Source organism: Canis lupus, chromosome 18 (assembly GCF_003254725.2).
Source record: "Canis lupus dingo isolate Sandy chromosome 18, ASM325472v2, whole genome shotgun sequence".
NCBI lineage: Eukaryota > Metazoa > Chordata > Mammalia > Carnivora > Canidae > Canis > Canis lupus.
The window spans coordinates 5,523,696-5,545,174 of NC_064260.1; the positions used below are offsets into that span (position 1 = coordinate 5,523,696).

At 36.7% G+C, this 21,479-nt stretch overlaps 1 protein-coding gene across 1 annotated transcript in view; it reads left to right on the plus strand.

Moving 5' to 3' along the window:
* VSTM2A (V-set and transmembrane domain containing 2A) overlaps positions 1–14,307 on the plus strand; it is a 191,277-nt gene extending 176,970 nt beyond the window's left edge. The window contains exon 5 of the mRNA XM_035701095.2: positions 13,446–14,307. Within this exon, the coding sequence (XP_035556988.1) occupies positions 13,446–13,456 (11 nt within the window). The 3' untranslated portion in view covers positions 13,457–14,307. The remainder of the gene's footprint in view (positions 1–13,445) is intronic.
* The last annotated feature ends 7,172 nt before the right edge of the window (positions 14,308–21,479 follow it).

Sequence of the window (21,479 nt, forward strand, 5' to 3'; positions counted from 1 at the left end):
AAGGTCCTATTTTTTTTTAATACAAATACTTGGCCAGTTTTTTCAAAGCCAGGTATTGAACAACCTATCTCTTCCTCTTTTGTTTTATAAATAGTGCTTATATATACCAGACCAATTTGGGGTCTGCTTCCTTACACTGGTTTATTTTCCATTTTTAATATGGCCTTGGCTAGTCTCATCTGTTTATTTTCCAAGACCTTTAGAATTATTGAATCAAGATTTTTAAAAATGAGACATAGATTCAAATTGCATTAAGCCAATAAATGGTTTATACCCAATGATAGTGGTATCTAATTTATAATAGTTGACATTTTCAGCCAGAAACTATTTGTTTCTCTCGATTTGTTTGTCTTCTTTTAGGTTTTTAGTAATAATTTTTATGAATAATTTTAGATTTTTAAATATAGTTGCCACACATTTCTTATTCTTTTGCAGTCATTGTTTTTTTTTTTTTTTTTTTTTTTTTTTTTTTTTTTTTTTTTTTGCAGTACAGTGTCTACATGGTTATCTATTCATTAGTTACTGAACAAATTTTTATTGAGCACACACCAAGTGTCAGGTGTTGTACATAATTAGGTGTTGATGAACAAGACAAATGTTCTTAGAAGAGAGTTCAAATGTGCTTTGATGTGTATAACAGGAGTATTTACCTAGTCTCAAGACATTTCTTAATGAAATAATGCAAACTAAGTGATCTCAAAAAGGACCCCTAGGTGGCATTTTGGAATCTGTTGTGGGTAATTCTGTTGTCACAATGAATGGGGTACTTCTGAGATTTTGTGCATGGTGGAAGTCACTGACATTTTGTATTCAAGAAAGCCTAGTCGCTAAGTAAAAGGATGACAAAGCCAGATTGGAGACAGTGAGAGGAATATAGATGGAAATGCCCAGGAATTTCTAGAATGGACACATTGATAATTAATATTAAAACACAGGGCAAAGCTATACTAGTGGTAACTGTACAGCACTGGCATAAAAATAGACATGATGGATTCCTAGAGAGCATGGAAGTGTCATGTTTAAATTTAAATTTAATTATATAATGTTTCAAGTTTTTATTTAAATTCAAGTTAGATAACACAGAGTGTAATATTCGTTTCGGGAGTAGAATTTAGTGGTTCATCACTTACACATAACCCAGTGCTCATCACAACAAGTGCCCTCCTTGATCCCCATGACGCATTAAGCCCAACACCTCCCCACCCCGACCTTGCCTCCAGCCACCCTCAGTTTGTTCTCTGTAGTTAAGAGTCTCTTTTATGGTTTGCTTCCCTCTCTTTCTTGTCTTTCCCCTATGGCCATCTGTTTTGTTTCTTAAATCCCACATGAGTGAACTCATGGTATTTGTCTTTCTCTGTCTGACTTATCTTGCTTAGCATAATACACTCTAGCTCCATCCACATCATTGCAAATGGCAACATTTTATCCTTTTTAATAGCTGGGTAACATTTCACTATATATATGGGCTCTTTCCATAATTTGGCTATTGTTGACAGTGCTGCTGTAAACATTGGGGTGCATGTGTCCCTCTGAATCAGCATTTTTGTGTCCTTTGGGTAAATATCTAGTAGTACAATTGCTGGGTCATAGGGTAGTTCTCTATTTAACTTTTTGAGGAACCTCCATGCTGTTTTTTGGAGTGGATGCACCAGTTTGCATTCCCACCAACAGCGTAAGAGGCTCCCCCTTTCTCCTCATCCTTGCAAACATCTGTTGTTCCCTGACTTCTTAAATTTTAGCCATTCTGACAGGTGTGAGGTGGTATCTCAATGTGGTTTTGATTTGCATTTCTCTGATAATGAGTGATGTTGAGCATCTTTTCATGTGTGTTCGTCATCTGGATGTCTTTCTTGGAGAAATGTCTATTCATATCTTCTGACTATTTCTTAACTAGATTATTTGGGTTTTGAGTGTTGAATTTGATAAGTTCCTTATAGATTATAGATACTAACCCTTTATCAGGTGTATCATTTGCAAGTATCTTCTCCCATTCTGTAGGCTGCCTTTTAGTTTTATCTATAGTTTACTTTGTTGCACAGAAGCTTTTTATTTCCATGAAGTCCCAATAGTCTATTTTTGCTGTTGTTTCCCTGGTCTCTGGAGACATGTCTAGTAAGAAGTTGCTGTGGCTGAGGTCAAAGAGATTGCTGCCTGTGTTCTCCTCTAGGATTTTGATGGTTTCCTGTCTCCCAACTAGATCTTTCATCTATTTTGAATTTATTATTGTGTTTGGTGTAAGAAAGTGGTCTAGTTTCATTCTTCTGCATGTGGCAGTCCAATTTTCCCAACACTATTTGTTGAAGACAGTCTTTTCCATCAGATATTCTTTCCTGCTCTGTCAACGATTAATTGACCATATAGCTGTCAGTCCATTTCTGGCTTTTCTATTCTATTCCATTAATCTATGTGTCTATTTTTTGTGCCAGTAATATACTATCCTGATGACTACATCTTTGTAATATAGCTTGAAGTCTAGAATCATGACGCCTCCAGCTTTGCTTTCCTTTTTCAAGATTGTTTTGTTTGTTCCAGCTCTGTGAAAAATGCTGGTGGTATTTTGATCAGGATTGCATTAAATGTGTAGATTGCTTTGCATAGTATAGACATTTTAACAATGTTTATTCTTCCAATCCATGTGGAATGTCTTTCCATTTCTTTGTGTCATCTTGAAATTCTTTCATTGGTGTTTTGTAGTTTTCAGAGTACAGATCATTTAACTCTTTGGTTAGTTTTATTCCTAGGTATCTTATGGGTCTTGGTTCAATTATAAATGGTATTGATTGCCTGATTTCTCTTTATGCTAATTTGCTGATCAAATTTGCTGATTTTTCTGCTGAAAATCTGCTGATTTTCTGATTTCTCTTTTCATTATTGGTGTAGAGAAATGCAACAGATTTCTGTACATTGATTTTGTATCCTGCAACTTTAGTGAATTTGTTGATCAGTTCTAGCAATTGTTTGGTCAAGTCTTTTGGTCAAGTCTACAAAGAGTATGGTGTCCTCTGTGAATAACAAAACTTCAACACCTTTCTTGCTGATTTGGGTGCCTTTTACTCCTTATTGTCTGATTGCTGAGGCTAGGACTTCCAGTACTATGTTAAGAACAATGGTGAGAGTGGACATCCCTGTGTTCTTATTGATTTTAGAGGAAAAGCTCTCAGTTTTCCCCATTCAGGATGATATTAGCTGTGGGTCTTTCATATATGGCCCTTGTGATGAAGAGGTATGTTCCTTCTATCCCTACCTTGTTGAGGATTTTTATCAAGAAAGGATGCTGTACTTCATCAAATACTTTTTTCTGCATCTATTGAGAGGATCATATGGTTCTTATCCTTTCTTTTATTAATAAATTTATTAATTAATCATATCACACTGATTTGTGAATATTGAACCACACTTGCTGCCAAAGAATAAATCCCACTTTATCGTGGTGGACGATTCTGTTAATGTATTGTTGGATTTGATTTGCTAGTATTTTGTTGAGAATTTTTACATCTGTGCTCCTCAGGGATATTGACCTATTGTTCTCTTTTTTAGTAGGGGTCTTGGAATCAAGGTAATACTGGCATTATAGAATGAGTTTAGAAGTTTTCCTTCCATTTCTACTTTTTTGGAACAATTTGAGAAGAACTGGTTTTAACTCTTTTTTAAAGGTCCAGTAGAGGGGGTTGGGTGGTTCAGTAGGCTAAGCATTTGCCTTCAACTCAGGTCATGATCTCAGGGTCCTGGGATGGAGCCCCATGTCAGGTGCCCTGCTCAGTGGGGAGCCTGCTTCTCCTTCTCCCTCTGCTGCTCTCCCTGCTTGTGCTCGCTCTTGCTCTCTCTGTCAAATAAATGAATAAAATTTTTTTTAAGGATCGGTATAATTCCCTTGGGAAGCCTTCAGGCCCTGGACTTTTGTTTGTTAGGTGATTATGGATTACTGATTAAATTTCTTTGCTGGTTATGAGTCCTTTCAATTTTTTTCTTTCTTCTTGTTTCAGTTTGGTAGTGTATATGCTTCTTGGAATTTGTCCATTTCTTCCAGATTGCCCACTTTGTTGGCATATAATGTTTCATAATCATTTGTATTTCTCTGGTGTTGGTTGTGATTGCCTTCCTCTCATTCATGATTTTATTTATTTGGGTCACCTCTCCTTTCTTTTTGATAAGTCTGGCTCGGGGCATATAAATTTTATTAATTCTTTCAAGGAACCACCTAGTTTCATCAATCTGTTCTACTGTGGGAATTTTTTTGTTTGTTTTTATATCATTTATTTCTGCTCTAATCTTCACTATTTCTCTTCTTCTGGTGACATTAAGCTTCAACTGTTGTTCTTTTTCCAGCTCCTTTAAGGTGTAAGGTTAAGTTGTATATTTGAAATTTTTCGTGCTTCTTAAGGTAGGTTTGTATTGAAATATGCTTCCTTCTTTTGACCATTTTTGCTGCATCCCAAAGGTTTTGGACCATCATGTTTTTCATTTTCATTTGTTTCCACGTATTTTTAAAACTTCTTCTTTAATTTCCTGGTTAACTGGTTCATTCATTAGTAGGATGTTCTTTAACCACATATTTGTAGCTTTTCCAATTTTTTTTTTCTTGTGGTTAGCTTCAAGTTTCATAGTGTTATGGTCTGAAAATATGCATGGTATGTCTCAATCTTTTTGTACTTGTTCAGGGCTGATTTGTGAGCCAGGATGTGATCTATCCTGAAGAATGTCCCATGTGCACTGGAAAACAATGTGTATTCTGCTACTTTAGAATGAAATGTTCTGAATATATCTGTGAAGTGCATCTGGTCCTGTGTGTCATTCAAAACCATTGTTTCCTTGTTGATTTTCTGCTTAGATGGTCTGTCCATTGCTGTGAGTGGGGTGTTAAAGTCCCCTAGTATTATTGTATTATCATCAATGAGTTTCTCTATATTTGTTATTAATTATTTTACATATTTGGGTGCTCTCATGTGGGAGACATAAATACTTACAATTGTTACAATTGTTAGATCTTATAGGATGGACCCCTTAATTATGATATAATGTCCTTCTTCGTCTCTTGTTACAGTCTTTGGTTTAAAATCTAGTTTGTGGGCAGCCCGGGTGGCTCGGCGGTTTAACGCCACCTTCGGTCCAGGATGTGATCCTGGAGACCCGGGAGTCCCACGTCGGGCTCCCTGCATGGAGCCTGCTTCTCCCTCTGCCTGTGTCTCTGCCTCTCTCTCTCTCTCTCTCTGTGTGTGTGTCTCATGAGTGAATAAATAAAATCTTAAAAAAAAAGAACATTCTTAAAATCTTGGTTCATTGTCTGATATAAATATGGCTACTCTGGTTTTCTTTTGATGTCCATTAGCATGATAGATGCTCCATCCCCTCACTTTCCATCTGCAGGTGTCTCTAGTAAAGTATTGCTGTCCTAGCTTTCTTTTTGGCACCATTTGCATGGTAAATGTTTCTCCATCCCCTCACTTTTAACCTGCAGGTGTCTTTTGGTCTGAAATAACATGCCACTTTCTTCTAGACTGCCAAGGTTTTGTGAAGAGATCTGCTGCTAACCTTATTTGTCTTTCCTTGTAAATTAGATTTCTTTTTCCTTGCCGCTCTCAGGATTTTTTCCTTATCTTTGTATTTTGCATATTTTACTATGATGTATCTTGGTATTGGCCTGCTTTTGTTAACTTTGAAGAGAGTTCTCTGTGCTTCCTGGATTGGATGTCTGTGTCCTTCTCCAGATTAGGGAAGTCTTCAGCTATAATTCACTCAAATAAACCTTTTGCTCCTTTTCCCCCTCTCTTCTTCTTCTGGGACTCCTAGATATGAATGAATCGAACATTATTATACTTTATGGAGTCACTGAGTTCCCTAAACATTCGTGATTGAGTATTTTTTCCTTCCCTTTTCAGCCTCATTATTTTCCATAATTTCATCTTCTATATCACTGATTCATTTCTGTTTCTTCCATCCTTGTGGTCATTATATCCAGTTCATTTCACACCTCAATTATAGCATTTTTTTTTTTTTATTTTGGCCTGACTAGGCTTTAGGTCTTTTGTCTCTGCAGAAGGGGACATCTGGTGTCTTCTATGCATTTCTTGAGCCCAGTTAGTACCCTTATGGTTGTTGTTTTAAGTTCTGGATCAGGGGGATGCCTCGGTGGCTGAGTGGTTGAGTGTCTGCCTTCAGCTCAGGGCATGATCTTGGGGCCCAGGATTAAGTCCCACATCAGGCTCCCTGTGAGGAGCCTGCCTCTCCCTCTGCCTATGTCTCTGCCTCTTTCTATGTCTCTCATGAATAAATAAATAAAAATATTTTTAAAAATCTGGATTAGTCATATTACTTATATCTGTTTTGATTAGATCCCTAGTTGTGACTTTTCTTGTTCTTTCTTTTGGATGAATTCCTCGATCTTGGCATTTTGTCTAGATCTCTGTCTTCTCCATGTTAGGAAAGCCTGTAATGTTTCCTGCCTCTGAGAGTAATACCTTTATGAAGAAGTCATATACTGTCCAGGGCCTGGGGCCTCAGGAAGTGTTTCTGGTGTATGATGCTGCTTGTTTGGCTTCTTTTTCCCTCGGGTCCGTCTTCTGGAGAGTTTCTCCTTGCCTGCAGAGGGGAGTGTTTGGACCTTGTCCAATGTGTGGTGAACTTTAACTAGGTGTGCTCTGGTCTGTATGTGAAAAGAGGCCTGATCATTTTCCCACTAGAGCTGAAGCTTTGCAGCAGTCTATGGTCAGTAGACTTGGTGTATGCAGAGGTTTTTTCTGGTCTTATGGGGGAGGGACGCACTGCTCTGGTTCTCAGGCACACTTGTCCTGGTAAATAAGCACTTGCAGAGTGCAGAGGGGTGGGGATTGCTGTACGCAGTTCAGGCCTCCACTGTGGTTGCTGTTCTGTTCACTGAAGTCAGTCCGTGCTGATGGGCAGGGGAGAGAAATGGCATGAGCCCTCTCCCTCATCCTGAGAGGACAGTTGTGCCTCCTGCGTCCAGAAATCCCTCACAGAAGAGCAGATAATCTTCCCTTGTGTGTCCCACGTGTCCTTCAGATCCCTTTCTTCACCCTGTCTGTGTCTGAGCCATCTGCTCACCTGGCAGCACAGTGCATCTGTGTTTTTTTCAGGCCCATACTGATCCTCTGGAGGAGGGTCTCACTACACTGGGGTTGGTGCCATTTTGTCCCAGAAGGGAAGTCTCATGAATGCACAGGAGCTTGGAGAGTAAAGTAAAGCACAGCATGAAGCCACTGTCCAGATTAGGTGCCCTCGGCAGGTGTCTGCCCTTGTGCTAAGGAATAGAACAGTGCAATGGCAGCAGCCAGCTCTTTTGTCCCCTGAGAGCCAATACCCTCTCTCCCAGATGCACTCCAGGAAGGGAGAAATGTCTCTCCCATTATATCCCAGGGGATCCTTAGACTGCTATTTGCTCCCAGGCATCTGCCCTCCTTCCCCATGGAGGCACTGCTGTATCCACCGGACTCCACACTGGTCATGGCATGGACTTCTAAAACTTCAGACTTTGAGCTCCACTGGTTGCAAAAACTCCCAACAATCAGCCCCTCTCATTTTCCCAGTCAATGGTTCTGGGGAAGTGTTTTTTTTTTGGTCCCCTGTGCATTTCATATGCTCTCTCCCTCTCTCACTCTCTGCCTCTCCCCACCTCCTCCTTGCTCAGGGCTCCAACCTCTCCATGGTGCCCTCAATTCTTTTCTCCTCCAAATCATATTTTGGCAACTCCCCTTTCACAGCATGGCCTCTTTTCTCCTGCTAGTTGTGCAGTTTGTTCTCTCAGTCCTCAGATGGATTCTTGGGTGTTCAGAACAACATGATATTTATCTAATTATGTTAGAAGGATGAGGCAAACATAGGGTATGCTACTCTCCACCATTTTAACTCTTCCTTTAATTTTATTTTAAATTTCAATATAGTTAACATACAATGTTTTATTAGTTTCAGGTATATGACACCTGAGTGATTCAACAATTCCACACATCACCCTGTGCTCATCATTACAAGTGAACTTAATTCCCATTACTTGTTTTCTGCATCGCCCCCACCTCTCCTCTGGGAACCTCAGTTTGTTCTCTGTAGTTAAGACTCTTGTTTCTTGATTTGTCTCTCCCACTATCTCTCTCTCCCTGTTTTTTCCTTTGCTTATTTTTTTTGTTATTTCTTAAATTTCACATATGAGTAAAATCATATGGTATCTGTCTTTCTCTGACTTATTTAACTTAGCAGAATACTCTCTAGCTTCATCCACATTACTGAAAATGGCAAATTTTCTTTCTTTTTTATGGCTGAGTAATGTTCCAGTGTGTGTGTCTGTGTGTGTGTGTGTGTATACACATGTATGTATATCTTTATCCATTTATCCAAGGATGGACATAAGTTGGCTATTGTAAATAATGCTGCATGTATCCCTTTGAATTAGTGTTTTTGTATTTTAGGGGTAAATACCTAGAAGTGCAAAAGTGTAGGGTTAGTTCTATTTTAACTTTTGGAGAAGCCTCCATACTGTTTTCCACAGTGGCTGCACCTGTTTGCATTCCCACTAACAGTACAAGAGGCTTCTTTTTTCTTCACATCCTCACCAATACTTGTGTTTCTTATTTTGATCGTTTTGTCAGGTGTGAGGCAATATCTCATTGTTGCTTTGAATTGTACTTCTCTGATGATGAGTGACGAGCATCTTTTCACGAGTTTATTGGTCATTTCATGTCTTCTTTGGAAAAATGTCTGTAAATGCCTTCTGCCCATTTTTAATTGGATTATATGTCTTTTGGTGTTGAGTTATATAAATTCTTTATGTGGATACTATCAGATATGTCATTAGCAAATATCATATGTCATTTTTAATCACTGGGGGAAATATGGATTGATTGATTGTGCTGAGATAATCTAACACAGTGGAAAATTTTTTTTATTTTTACCATAGAACCAAGTTAATGCAATTGAATTCTGGAATTTAAATTAGAATTTCAAATTAGAAATTCAAATTAAAAAAATCACACAAGTACAAAAATGTAAATATATGTAACAAAGTATTTTTAAATTTTGAAATACAGAAGTTATTTTAAAGCATATTATCAAAGAAAAAACTCAAAGGAAAATATTGGTATTTTTCATGATTTAAAATTGTAAAGGCATATATGTGAAAAAAATCACATCTGAACTGGATATCAGGTGATATATAATTGCTAATTTTATTAAGTTGCCATATATAGTTATGTGGATAATTCAATATTCTTACAGATACATATGGAAATATTTAGAAGTGATATGCTAAAAAATAGGTAAATACTATACAAGTAGTCATTGTATAAGTTCAGTGCTTCTGGATGTTTGAAAATATTAACAACAGAGTTTTGGGAAAATACACTATAAACAAAATTAGAAGGCAAATTATACATTGAAAAATGTATTTGTAACTTACTATACCAGGGAACCTATAGAAATGTTGCCTTAGCATGAACAATTTCTGGCCATTTGTCATGTGAAGAATATGCCCTGGCTTCATCCAGGAAAAATACCTTAGAAAACTGACAGAGAATCATTGTGCCACAAATTATGCATGTAAGTTATTACAAACAGAAATTATGAGATAAAAATAATTATGGCTTGTTCTGTATCATGAAAATGTTTTCATTCATGAGTCATTGTAATATTTCTATTAAAGTATAAAGGAAGTGTAACTCGGCACCTGCTATGAGAAAGAAAAAATTGTAATTGGATACTATCCTTGACAGTCATCTCACACATTAAAGAGAGAGGTGGGTCTTTCACCCAGGGAAAAAGTAGTGACTAGATGCATCCATGAAGATTTACAATGGACCAACTGCATCTGGTCCTCATATTCTAAAATAGAAGTAGTGTCCAATTTTTTAAGAATCTAGGAAACAGATTAAACAAATACACCTTGCCAACACCAAGTTGTAAATCCAATGCAGATTGTACCCAATCATTAACACCATTTGTCCAGAGAAGTAAAGACCAAAAACAAAACAAAACAAACGAAAAACAGACTCCTCTGACTAATGTCATCCTCTCAAATCCTTCTGCCTATTACAGGGAGTCAATGCATAAATTAAGGGAAGACAGTCTCTTCTAATTTTTGGATGAGAATTTCCTAAAACACACACAAGACATAGAAAAAAAAAAAGAACTCTTACAAACCAATAAGGTAAATTTTTTTTTTAGATTTTATTTATTTATTCATGAGAGACACAGAGAGAGAGAGGCAGAGACATACACAGAGAGAGAAGCAGGATCCATGCAAGGAGCTCAATGTTGGACTCGATCCCAGGACCCCAGGATCACACCCTGGGCCAAAGACAGATGCTCAACTACTGAGCCACCGAGGCATCCCCAATAAGGTAAATATTTTTGAAGAATAGAAACATAAGGAAAAGTCACAATCATGAAATTCACAAAATAAGAAATATAAATGCAAACAGACAAATGAAAACAAGTTTAATCTTACTATTAATCAATGCAAAGCAAATTATACTAACCAGAGAAAGTCATTTTTATATATCAATAAGGCATACATTTTTTAAAGGATGATAATAGGTAGCAATAGAGATTTCTTACATACTACTTATATATGAGTTATGGAAGTAAATTTGGAGAAGATTTGGAAAAACATTTTTAGTAGGCAAAAGTATTAAATGGATGTATATGTTTGTATATGTGTGAAACAATAGCTGATTAAATAAATTATGGTACATTTTTAAGACACAGTCAATAAAAAGTTGAATTAAAATATTTACAATTTAAACAATTTTTTTAAATAATGTAGAGAAATTTATTGCCATTTCAGAGTATAACTCAGATGAATCAGACAAAAAAAATCACTAAGTTGACATTAAAATGTTATTTCACCAGATTTGTCTTCAGAAGATTTCTCTTTTGATAAGCAATTCTGCACCTAATATAGTGTAATTTGGTATAAACATATTATGGATATTTTTAAAGGTCTATAAAGGGGTGTTTCATGATGGTCTGTCATAAATATACAATAATATATATTAATATAAATTATTAATGGATTGCATCTTGAATTTGTACAATGTTCTAGAAAGATCCTACTATTTCCATTATATTTTATATCAAATCAGATATTCCTATTGTATTGCATTTGTCAAAATGAGCTCAGTTCTGATTTTAACACAACTATGTGTTCATATGTAGGCAAAGAAAAAATACTGGAAGTCTCCTACCAAACTTTTTGTGTTTATCCTTCTGTAGTGGAACTCTGAGAGCCCCTCCCTTTATTTTGTTGTGCATATTCATTTTCTATGAAATGGATAATTTTTGTAATTAAAAGTGTATTATTTCAAAAAGAAAAAAAAAAGTGGGAACACAGGGATTCACAGAGGTATCATAACTTAACAAAAATCAAATTGTAACCAAGCTGCGTTTGCCCCTTGGTGAGTCACAGATAGAAACTACACAAGGTGGAGTTGTCACACAAAGTAAACTTATTTGTAGTAAATAAAGAGATCCCAGGGAATAATCTCCAAAGCTGTGACTCCCTGAGCAGGGGTGGATGGGTTCCTTTTATTTAGGGTTAAGATAAATATTTTAAATGGGGAGTCTTGTCGTTGTACGTAAAGACGGATCTAAGTTGCACACATGCCTCAAGGAAATATACATACACTGCATGTTATTAAATGAGGCTTGTGCTCCTCGTTGGGCAGAGATTTTAGTACTGTAATGAGGTAAGGTAACTGTTGGTCACTCCATGGGTCACTCCACGGTTCATCTGCACAGGTATAAGTAAGGGGTTAAGGTCAAATTGGTCTGGGTGGTCTGGGCTGCCAGAGATCTTGGTCCAAGCAATTATTGCCAGAGGGGTAGTTCCTGTTTCTGTCAAAGGATGCTATGCACCTCACATCTTTTGCCAGAGTTAAGAGATAAACTGGAAAGAAGAGCTTAAGGAAAAATGCTGGAGAAAAGTCAGTGGATACAAGCCAGTGAGCAGTAAAGGTCAGGTCTGGGGGTCCAGCTGGTGAAAAAATTGGTGATAAATGGTAAAACCAAAATTCAAATATGTATGTTTTTCCTTCTAAACTCCATGTTTTTATTACTATGCCATATAACTTGCTAGTTGAAAAAAAATACTAAATTAAAACCGTGAAGCCAAAATATACAACTCTTAAGAGTACATAGGGTAGCCTATCTGGGTGGATGGATCAGAAAAGTGTCCCCTCCCTCCTGGCTGATCCGGCTTGGTGCCAAGGCCCCTGAGACATGTCCCACTGAGCTCTCATCAGCAGGCCCCTCAGCCTGGCTACCTCTGTGTTCTACACAAACCACAACACCAGCAGTGAGACCAGGGAACATGAAAGACCTCCAAGGTCATTAAAAGAGCATTGGATATAAGATTTACAACCTCTTCAAGTTACCTATTTCCTCAGAAAATAGTTAGCAAAAAATAAGTCAGAACTTCACTGGCACCAAGTGAGACTCTCCTGAATTCTAGGGCGGAAAGTCCTTTATTATATAAAATACTAATTATGTGCCGCCAGCCTCACTGAGAGAGAGAAGTAAATCACATGGAACAAGCAGGAGAGCAGATATTTATCAACCAAGGCAAAGATGATGGAGCATTACCTAATAAACAATAATAGACAGTTAATAAGACCCTAAGATCAATATTTTTCCACAACAATGCCAGAGTAATTCAGCTAAGATGAAAAAATATAAATATGAGCTATTTTGTCTAAAGATGTGCAGCACATTAAAAGTGAGAAAAATGTATGAGAGATTCTATGAAATGATCATAAATATAGAATTTTAATAACACAATGTGGTCAATAAAAAATATAATTAATCTAAGGTACTATGACTTTCATAAGGGATACACTTACTCATTTTTGAAAAATCTTCCCAGTCTCAAGCTGGTTATACAGTGTTCTGTGTCCCCAAATCATAATCCAATCATTTCATTGCTATGCTTCTGGCATTGTTTTAACAATATGGCCAGAAGTATACTATGTCCTTTCATCCTCTGTCCAAATGCAGGTACTTTAATAGATTTAAGAAGCTGGGGTCGTAGCAGAAAAAGGTATATCCTCCAGTAGCTCCCAGCCAGATTTCCACTGACCCACTCAGTGACTTGCCATCATTAAGTTTTGGGTTTTTGTTTTGTTTTGTTTTGTTCTGTTTTGCGCCGTCAATTTCTTGACAATGCTGTTTGTGGTCTGATATCTGGGTCATGGAGTATCCAGATATTTGGCTAGACCTTATTTCTGGGTGTGCCTGTGAGGGAGTTACTGGATGAAATTAACATTTGAATTGATAGACTTGAGTAAAGCAGATGGGCCCTCTTAGCCCTCCCAACATGGGGGAGGGGCGTTGGTGGTGCTTCATCCAATCCATTGAAGGCCTGAGTAGAATAAGAGACTGAGTGAGGACAAATTCTCTTTCTGCCTGCCTGCCTTTGAGCTCTGACATCTATCCTCTACTCCCTTCAGACTCATACTGACTGGAACTATATACCATCGGCTCTCCGTGGTCCAACTTGCCGACTGCAGACCTTGGGACTCCTCAGCCTCCATGATCATCATGTAAGCCAATTCCTTACAGTAAATCTCTTTCCTTGGATGGATGGATGGATGGATGGATGGATACATAAATACATAGATAGAGGTGGAGGTGGAAGTGAAGATGTAGATATTAGAACATATGTCTATTATTGGTTCTGCTTCTCTGGAGAATCCATATTAAGAGAGATGATTGCAAAGAAAACACAAAGATACACACATACACACAATGCAGATCACATGAGAAAGTGTGCAACACCAAAAAGCAGACATTATATATATACTTGGCATGAAGGTGAAAAGCTGTCTCTGAAAAAGACTCACTGCTGGAGAAGTTCCATGTCTTGATCTGGATGTTGTTTACATGAATGAATGAGTGTGTACAAATTCACCAAACTGTACACTTAAGATGTGGGCACGTTACCGCATTTATGTTATACTTCTGTGTCAAAGTATGCTAGGGGAAAAAAATTCGGTAACAAGTTAAGTGGGAAACTGTAACCAACCAAGTCTCTACATGTCAAAACTGAATTTAATAGAGGATGTTAGACTGCCCCCACAACCACTATTACCACTAATTAGGAAGATGGAAGAAGGATAAGCAATTTGAGGGCCTATCATCCAGACCCAAACTGGAAATGCTAGGTGAGAATCTGAAGCAATTATCAAAGATGAGAGAACTACTTATTGATGTGTTAATACTCTTTGCTAAGAAGACCGGTGGTCCTTTGATTGTCATGTGTATCACAATTATGTTGTCAGTTATCTGTAAATAAATCATCCCCAACTCTTAGTGACTTAAAACAAGACTATTCATTTCCTCCCAGCCCTATAGATTAGTAATTCAGGGGTGGGGTGTACTCAGCTAGGCTTACTCGTGCTTTGCAGTCAGTCGAGGGTCAGCTGGGATGGCTGGTCCCTGGAAACCTCACTCACAATAAGAGCCTCAGCAAAGCTGGTGGAATGTCTGGGACAGCTGGGCTTCTCTCTCCATGGAGTCCCTCATCCCCAAGGAGCTGGACAGGGCCTGTGTATAAGGAACCGTGTTCCAGGTATTCCAGTGCTGACGTAGAAGTCACACAGCCTCTTAAGGTCCGGGATCAGAAGTGACAAAACATCCTTCACCGCATTTTCTTGTTCAAAGTCACGGAGCCAGCCCAGCATCAAGGGGGGGAAGACAGAGATTCCCCCTTGGGAAGAGGGAAGTCACGGAAGCATGGAAATAGCATGAAAGGAATTATAGTAACTATCTTTGCAGACATGTTTCCCGATTTTTCACTGGACTTAGAACATTATGTATTGAATGAATTAATATGTCCCATACACATCACACTGCATTCTGTGGTTTCTTACTTAGCTGTTACACTGAGAAACTCTTATTCCAAATCGAATAAAATTTACTTACTTTTTCTTTCAGTTACTTTAATTGTTTTAATTCAGGATTCAGAAAACTTTTTTCCATAAAGAACCAGATAGTAATTACTTTAGTCTTTGTGAGCTACAGGGCACAGGCAGCCACAATTCTGCCTGGAAAAGCAGCCGTGGGCAGGCTTTCGAGTAGGCGTGGCCATGAACCAATAAAACTGCACTTACAACATCAAGAGAGGGGCTAGACTGGAACCTTTTGTTGTCAGTTGTTCACATCTGCTTTAAGATATCTGGTTTTGTCTGTGTATGTGGTGAGAAAAAACATATACCTTTTTTTTTTAAACATACTTTTTCAAACAATTATCATAAATAATTATTAAATAAACCATTCTTTTCTTACTCTTTGTTATGTCATATTTGTCATATAGTATTAGGATCAGTTTCCATGCCGTACATATAGTTCCACTAATCCTTCTGTGCCTGCATTTTTAAGTATCTAGGAAACCGCTTCATGTTTAATTATATTTGCCCTTAAGCTATGTTTTTTGCCCAAAAGGTAAAATATGCCTTCATTAGTCTTTCTTTTTAAAAGCACCTCTGCTTATCTTTCCAATGAATTTTTGTACAGAACTTCAGGATCGTTTATTTGTTTAATTTTGAGATGAACAATTTTGCATTGATATTTTCACCAGAGCTGCATTAAAACTATAAAAGGAAAAAACTCTTTATAATATTAGGTCTTCTCCTTCAAAAGAATGGCACTTCTCATTATTTAACCCTTCTTTAACCTATATATGTTCAGAGTCACAGTTTTCTTCTTAACTGGCCCACACATTTCCTAGCTTCTTACTAGGTATTTGTGGCAAGGAATACTAGTGCTCACCACTATCTATGCTGTTCCTTTTCTTCCTGGTCACAGAAGAAGACATTTCCTAGCTTCCCTTGATGTAAGGTGGATGATAAGCCTGGATTCTGGTCAACACAATGTGGATGAAAGAAATCTATAATTTTCCATTCTCCTTTGGTTGTCTCCTGGATGGATGCATAAGATCTCATGGAAAGCTCTAAAGCCTAAGAAGATGTCAAAATTACTAAAGGGAAGGAATTTGCACCTACTAAGCTATTATGAGGAAGGCTGTCTGCCAAAATTCATTTGCATTACGATGTGAGAGAGAAACTTCCAGTTGTCTAGCAACTGGTATCCATTTTTTTTTGTTATAACAGTTATTCTTCTCTGATTTATAGTATCTTCTTTATTTTTATTCCTATTATAAATGAGTTCTTGTTTTATTTTATATTTTCTAACTGATTATCTTATACATAGGAGAACTACTGATGTTGCTAATGTTTAATCTTGCAAACTTACTAATTTCTTTGATTTGCATTGTTTTTCACCTGATTCTCTTTTGATTGCTAGTTAGGTATGAGCCAAATAGGGCAGCCCCAGTGGCTCAGAGGTTTAGCGCCACCTTCAGCCAGGGGCGTGATCCTGGAGACCCGGGATCGAGTCCCACATCGGGCTCCCTGCATGGAGCCTGCTTCTCCCTCTGCCTGTGTCTCTGCCTCTTTCTCTCTCTCTGTGTCTTTCATCAATCAATAAATAAAATCTTAAAAAAAAAAAAAGATATGAGCCAAATAATGGTATTTATCTCTTCCTTTAGGAATAATTGTAACTTATATTTCTATTTCTTAGTTTACTGAATTCCAGAAATTCTGTAAGAATTATAAAAGAATCAGGGAGATGAAGACCATTTTGACTTGATCTTGACTTTATTCAAAATTTCATAATGTTTTCTACTATTAAAAATATTATTTTATGGGCATCTGGGTGGCTCAGTCTGTTAAGTTGTCTGACTCTTGATATTGGCTCAGGTCATGATCTCAGGGTTGTGAGATCAAGCCTCCATGCCCAGCGTAGAGCCTGCTTAGGATTCTCTTTATCCCTCTCTTTCTGCCCCTCCCCTGCTCCCCACCTCAAAAAAAATTATTTTATAAAAGATATATAGTCTTTACCATGATATTTTTATACTGATTTTTTCAAGAATGAGTACTGAATATGAAAAATTTATATACACTGTTCTCTTTTGACTGATTTAATAAACTTATTCATTGATTTTCTACATTAAATCATTCTCCTATTCCCTGGTTGGTCATGGAAATTCAATATTTGGAAAACAGTGTTGTCTTCAGCTTACTGGTAAAGAAATTTATATATTCATATTTAAGGAATTTAAGTATCTATGTTTCAAATAAAAGTTGTAGTTTCAGTTTTATGTTGCATATATTAAGTTTTACTGTTAATATTAATTTTTTTAAAGGTTTGTTTATTTTGAGGGAGAGACAGCAGGAGTGGGGCGAGTGGGAGGTGAAGAGTAAGAGAAACAGAGAATCTCAAGTTGGCTCCTCACTTAGTGCAAGCCCAACTCCAGGCTCAATCTCACAACTCTGAGATCACAACCTAAGCCAGAACCAAGAGTCAAACACTTAACCAACTGCACTACCCAAGTGCTACTACTGTGTTAATATTATTTTGAATTTCATTGAATTCTGGAGTTTTCCATCAATAATCTTTTTAAAGTCAACCTTGTTCCCTTCTTGTGGCCCAGAGATAGTGAATAGTTGGATATTATGAAGTAACATAAGCAAAGTTTAATAGGTACTTCCCCCCTTTCTGCATAAAAAAATTGACTTTCAGTAAAGTTTCTAGATTTGATTTCCTAGGGACATGATAAAAACAGAGTATCAACTCATTCATAGGTAACACTGTTTATGGTAAAACTTAATTGTAAAAATCCATCTGGACTAGGAGAATTATAAAACCTAGGAAGCTATCTATTTGGGCTTCCCTGGATATAATAACTCTTGTAGTTGTGTATCTCCCCCACAGGCACCCTAGAAGCATACCTTTGCAAACATTACAAGAGATATTGTACATCATTGAAGCTTTAAAGCTAGGGACTTATTCACTTTAACCAATGAGTGTCTCATCCCTTTGCACCTGAAAACAAAAATATATTTGCCAGGTGACTTTGCAGACTACTGCAAGGAATACCATAGAAGAGAAATACTTGCTGCCACGCTGATAGCATGCTATGTTTCTTGCTCTATATCTTTCTATGTGATTATCTTGTTAAGAGTGGCCTATGGTAGTCTTGTGAGTCTGAATGCTTAGTTCGGTATCAGAAGAAGATCCTTTGGTAGGTGTTGAAACACCATTATGAGCATAGTGCTCTGTTTCACCAGGATCTTCACGTGGCTCAGTACTGGAATCATTACCGACCATGTAGATGATTCTAGTTTTGTAAGCACAACACTTACATGCCTTAGAGCACACTACTTGCTGCATCCTTCCACACTGTCAATATGTATGTAGGAGGTGATCTTTGTGTTGGTTGATGGTCACTCCAACTCCTGTTTCTGCTTCTTATACCTAGGGTTTTCAATTACTCCTGTCTTGAATACAATACTCCTGTCTTGAAAAATGCCCATCATGCCCCACTGACAGGAGAATAACCATAGTTATTACGAAGCCTTTATTTGATAAGGTCAATGTCTGAATCACATGTGGTTTTATTTTTATTGTCTATCATTGCTCTTGGTCATCAGTCATTTGATCCTTTTTTCCAGACATGTCTGGTGATTTTGTTTGAATGTCTGAGTTTTAAATTTAAGGAACTATATTTTTGCATTTTTAGAAATGCTATTTATTATTTTTCAAACCTTCTTTATTATCTTTTTATTTGATTATAATATCTACTCCTTTTACATTTATAATTAAAAATAATAAATTACATTTAGTTGACTCATTCAGATTCTTTTATTTGAGCTTCTTTAAGTACCATGTTTTGGATTGTTTATTAACACTTCTATACAATGGATTGTTTCCTGTGTGGTTTATTATGATATATAAAATTATGTCATGGAAATTAATAACTTCCAAATTTAAATATTTCAGAAACTTGTATCTATTGAGCTGCTGGTTCAAATTACTCTCCAAGGTAGTGTCCTCCTTACAAGCATTCAGAATTGCATGTTCATTGTCAGGATATGTTTCCACAGTTAATAACCATAGCAGAATAATAAGAAAATTATAAGGAATAGTACTCAAATTCTTAAATGCTTCCAGCCAGAAATGACTGCATAATTTCCACTCATGTTCCACTGGACAAAGCAAGTCACATGACATTCAACGGGATGGGGAAATGCATTAATACTGAGTACCTAAATGCAGAAAACTCAAAAATGTTGGTGAGCAGCTGTAGGAACTACTATCTATGACATCTAACTTATTGTGAGCTCAGTTTGTTTGGAAACTGTTTCTTCTGTGGGCACTCTGTAAAGTGTCCTTACAGAGAAGATTTGTGTTAATTTCTTCCTGATGCCCCAAGGATTTTGCATATATAATCAGTTTTCCATTAATTTTCTAGCTTTGGTTTTCTTTACTCGTGAATTTTTGGCTCCATGCTCATTGATTGCTTAGATTTAGAGTTTCAATATTTCATTGGATTGGACCCATTAAATGAAAGACACAACAATCAAGGCTTCCATTTTTCTACCTTTCTATTCCTGTACATAGCATTTAAAACTTATATACTCTCTGATTCATAAACAATGTACCATTACTTTTTACACTTAACATGCTTTAAATGAATGTCCTCTTTATGTCACTTGATATTTCCTGGCAGTACCTTCAAAAAATTTATTAAAATTTATTCTGCATTTATATTTTGTCTGTGTTTCGCAATCTGCCAAGTTTCCAGAAACACAAGTGCTGTGCTGCATATTTGTCTGTCAATCTTCTCTACAATAGTGTAATTATCTCACAGATAGGAATCATGTCAATTTATAGACTCTGTCTCCATCTTGCTTCCCAGCAGGACTCAATAAATGTTTGACAACTGAGAAATAAATAACTATTACCACTTTAATGTAATAGATAGTGTTAATGAAAGCAGCCAACCACTCTTTCTGTTCCAGTACATGTATGTCTCTTATCCTATCAACAGATGGAATCTATTTCCTTCCTTTGAATCTGGGCCAGTCCTGTGACTTGTCTTGTGCAATGGAAATCAGTGGAAATGATGTTCTAGGACTTCCAATCCTATACCTTAAAAGGATCACAACCTCTACTCTCTGATCTTGTAGCTCAGCCATCTGGAGGCTGGGAAGTCCAGACTAAAGTACTAAATGAGACCACATGAAGAAAAGCCCTGTAGAATGAACTATCACTTCAAATATTCCAGCACCCACCAAGATTTCAGCTGAATGAATATGCTAAGAGACTTTAAATAAATATTTAAGCAGGTGAACTGCCCAACTGAGTCCTGATCAACGCATGAAACAGAAATAATAAATTGTCTGTTTAGGCTACCAAATTTTGAGATGGTTTATTACATAACAATAAATAATTCAGATAGCTAATAACCAGTTAACTAAATATGCTACTGTTGGAAATTTATTTTAAAATTATAATTTTTAGGGGAAATATTCTAGAAAGTAAATTACTGTCTTTAAGGTGACATGACTAAAGGAAAATAGTTTTAATTTAATAAAGCAATTTTGAAAATTTTAAAAACTGCTTCTAAAACTCAGATTGATATTTGGAGACAGGTCTCTTCTTGGGCTAAAAGGGGAGCAGTTAATTATCTTGACTTTCCCAACTGGTTTCTGAAAAGATTTGCTGAATTTGAGGTTAGTTTTATTATTTGTGCACCACCTCTCAGTTTTAGTGGAATTTTTTAAGAAGTAGAAAAATATAATCTATAGATTTCTGGCCCAGGAAACTAACCAAGGATTTTTCTCGCATTCAAATGATTTCAGTTTTTTAGTGAATCTAGCATTTAAAAATAAAACAAATGATGCCGCCGCAGAACTGATGCCAAACAGAGGCTTCAGTAATAATCACTATGAAGGCTGTAACCTTTCATGCTTTTGACATTTCAAAAGTTGTGACTGTAAGTTTTAGAATAATGAAACAAATTCTAAATTATTAACCTATTGTATTACAAATATGGAATAACACATTTCATATCGTAGCATAATAATTTTTACATTATGAATGTCCAGATCAGGGCAATAAAGCCATTCCCATGCATTTTAGCAGAACTATCCAAAAGATGTCAGGTTTTTGGATGAGAACAACTTGGCAGGGGCTCATGCAGAATATAAAGTCTCAGCTTTATTCTTGGTGACTGCTGTATTTCTGCAAATTTTCTGTTAAAAACAAGAAACTGAAACTTTCTCTAACCTTAACATTTTTTTTTGATCTTGTGGAAATAGAGTACATTTATCATCCATATCATGTATGTTGATAATTGCTTAAACATGAAATAAGAGAAAATAGGGCTGCTACTCACCGTTAATAACATGTTAATGGTATCCCTACCTTCTATATGAACTCTGCACAGGACGTTTAGTCTTAATATAGCTCTTCCAGCACAGTTCTTCTGACATTATCCTTTCACTAAATGCTCACCTAGGTAATTGTATCCTATTGATGAAAGAAAACAATGGATATTCAATTTCCTTTTTATCTAGTAAAAGCCACATTGAGTGAATCTGCTTATTAAGTAAATAGCAAATAAATTAAATGCTGTA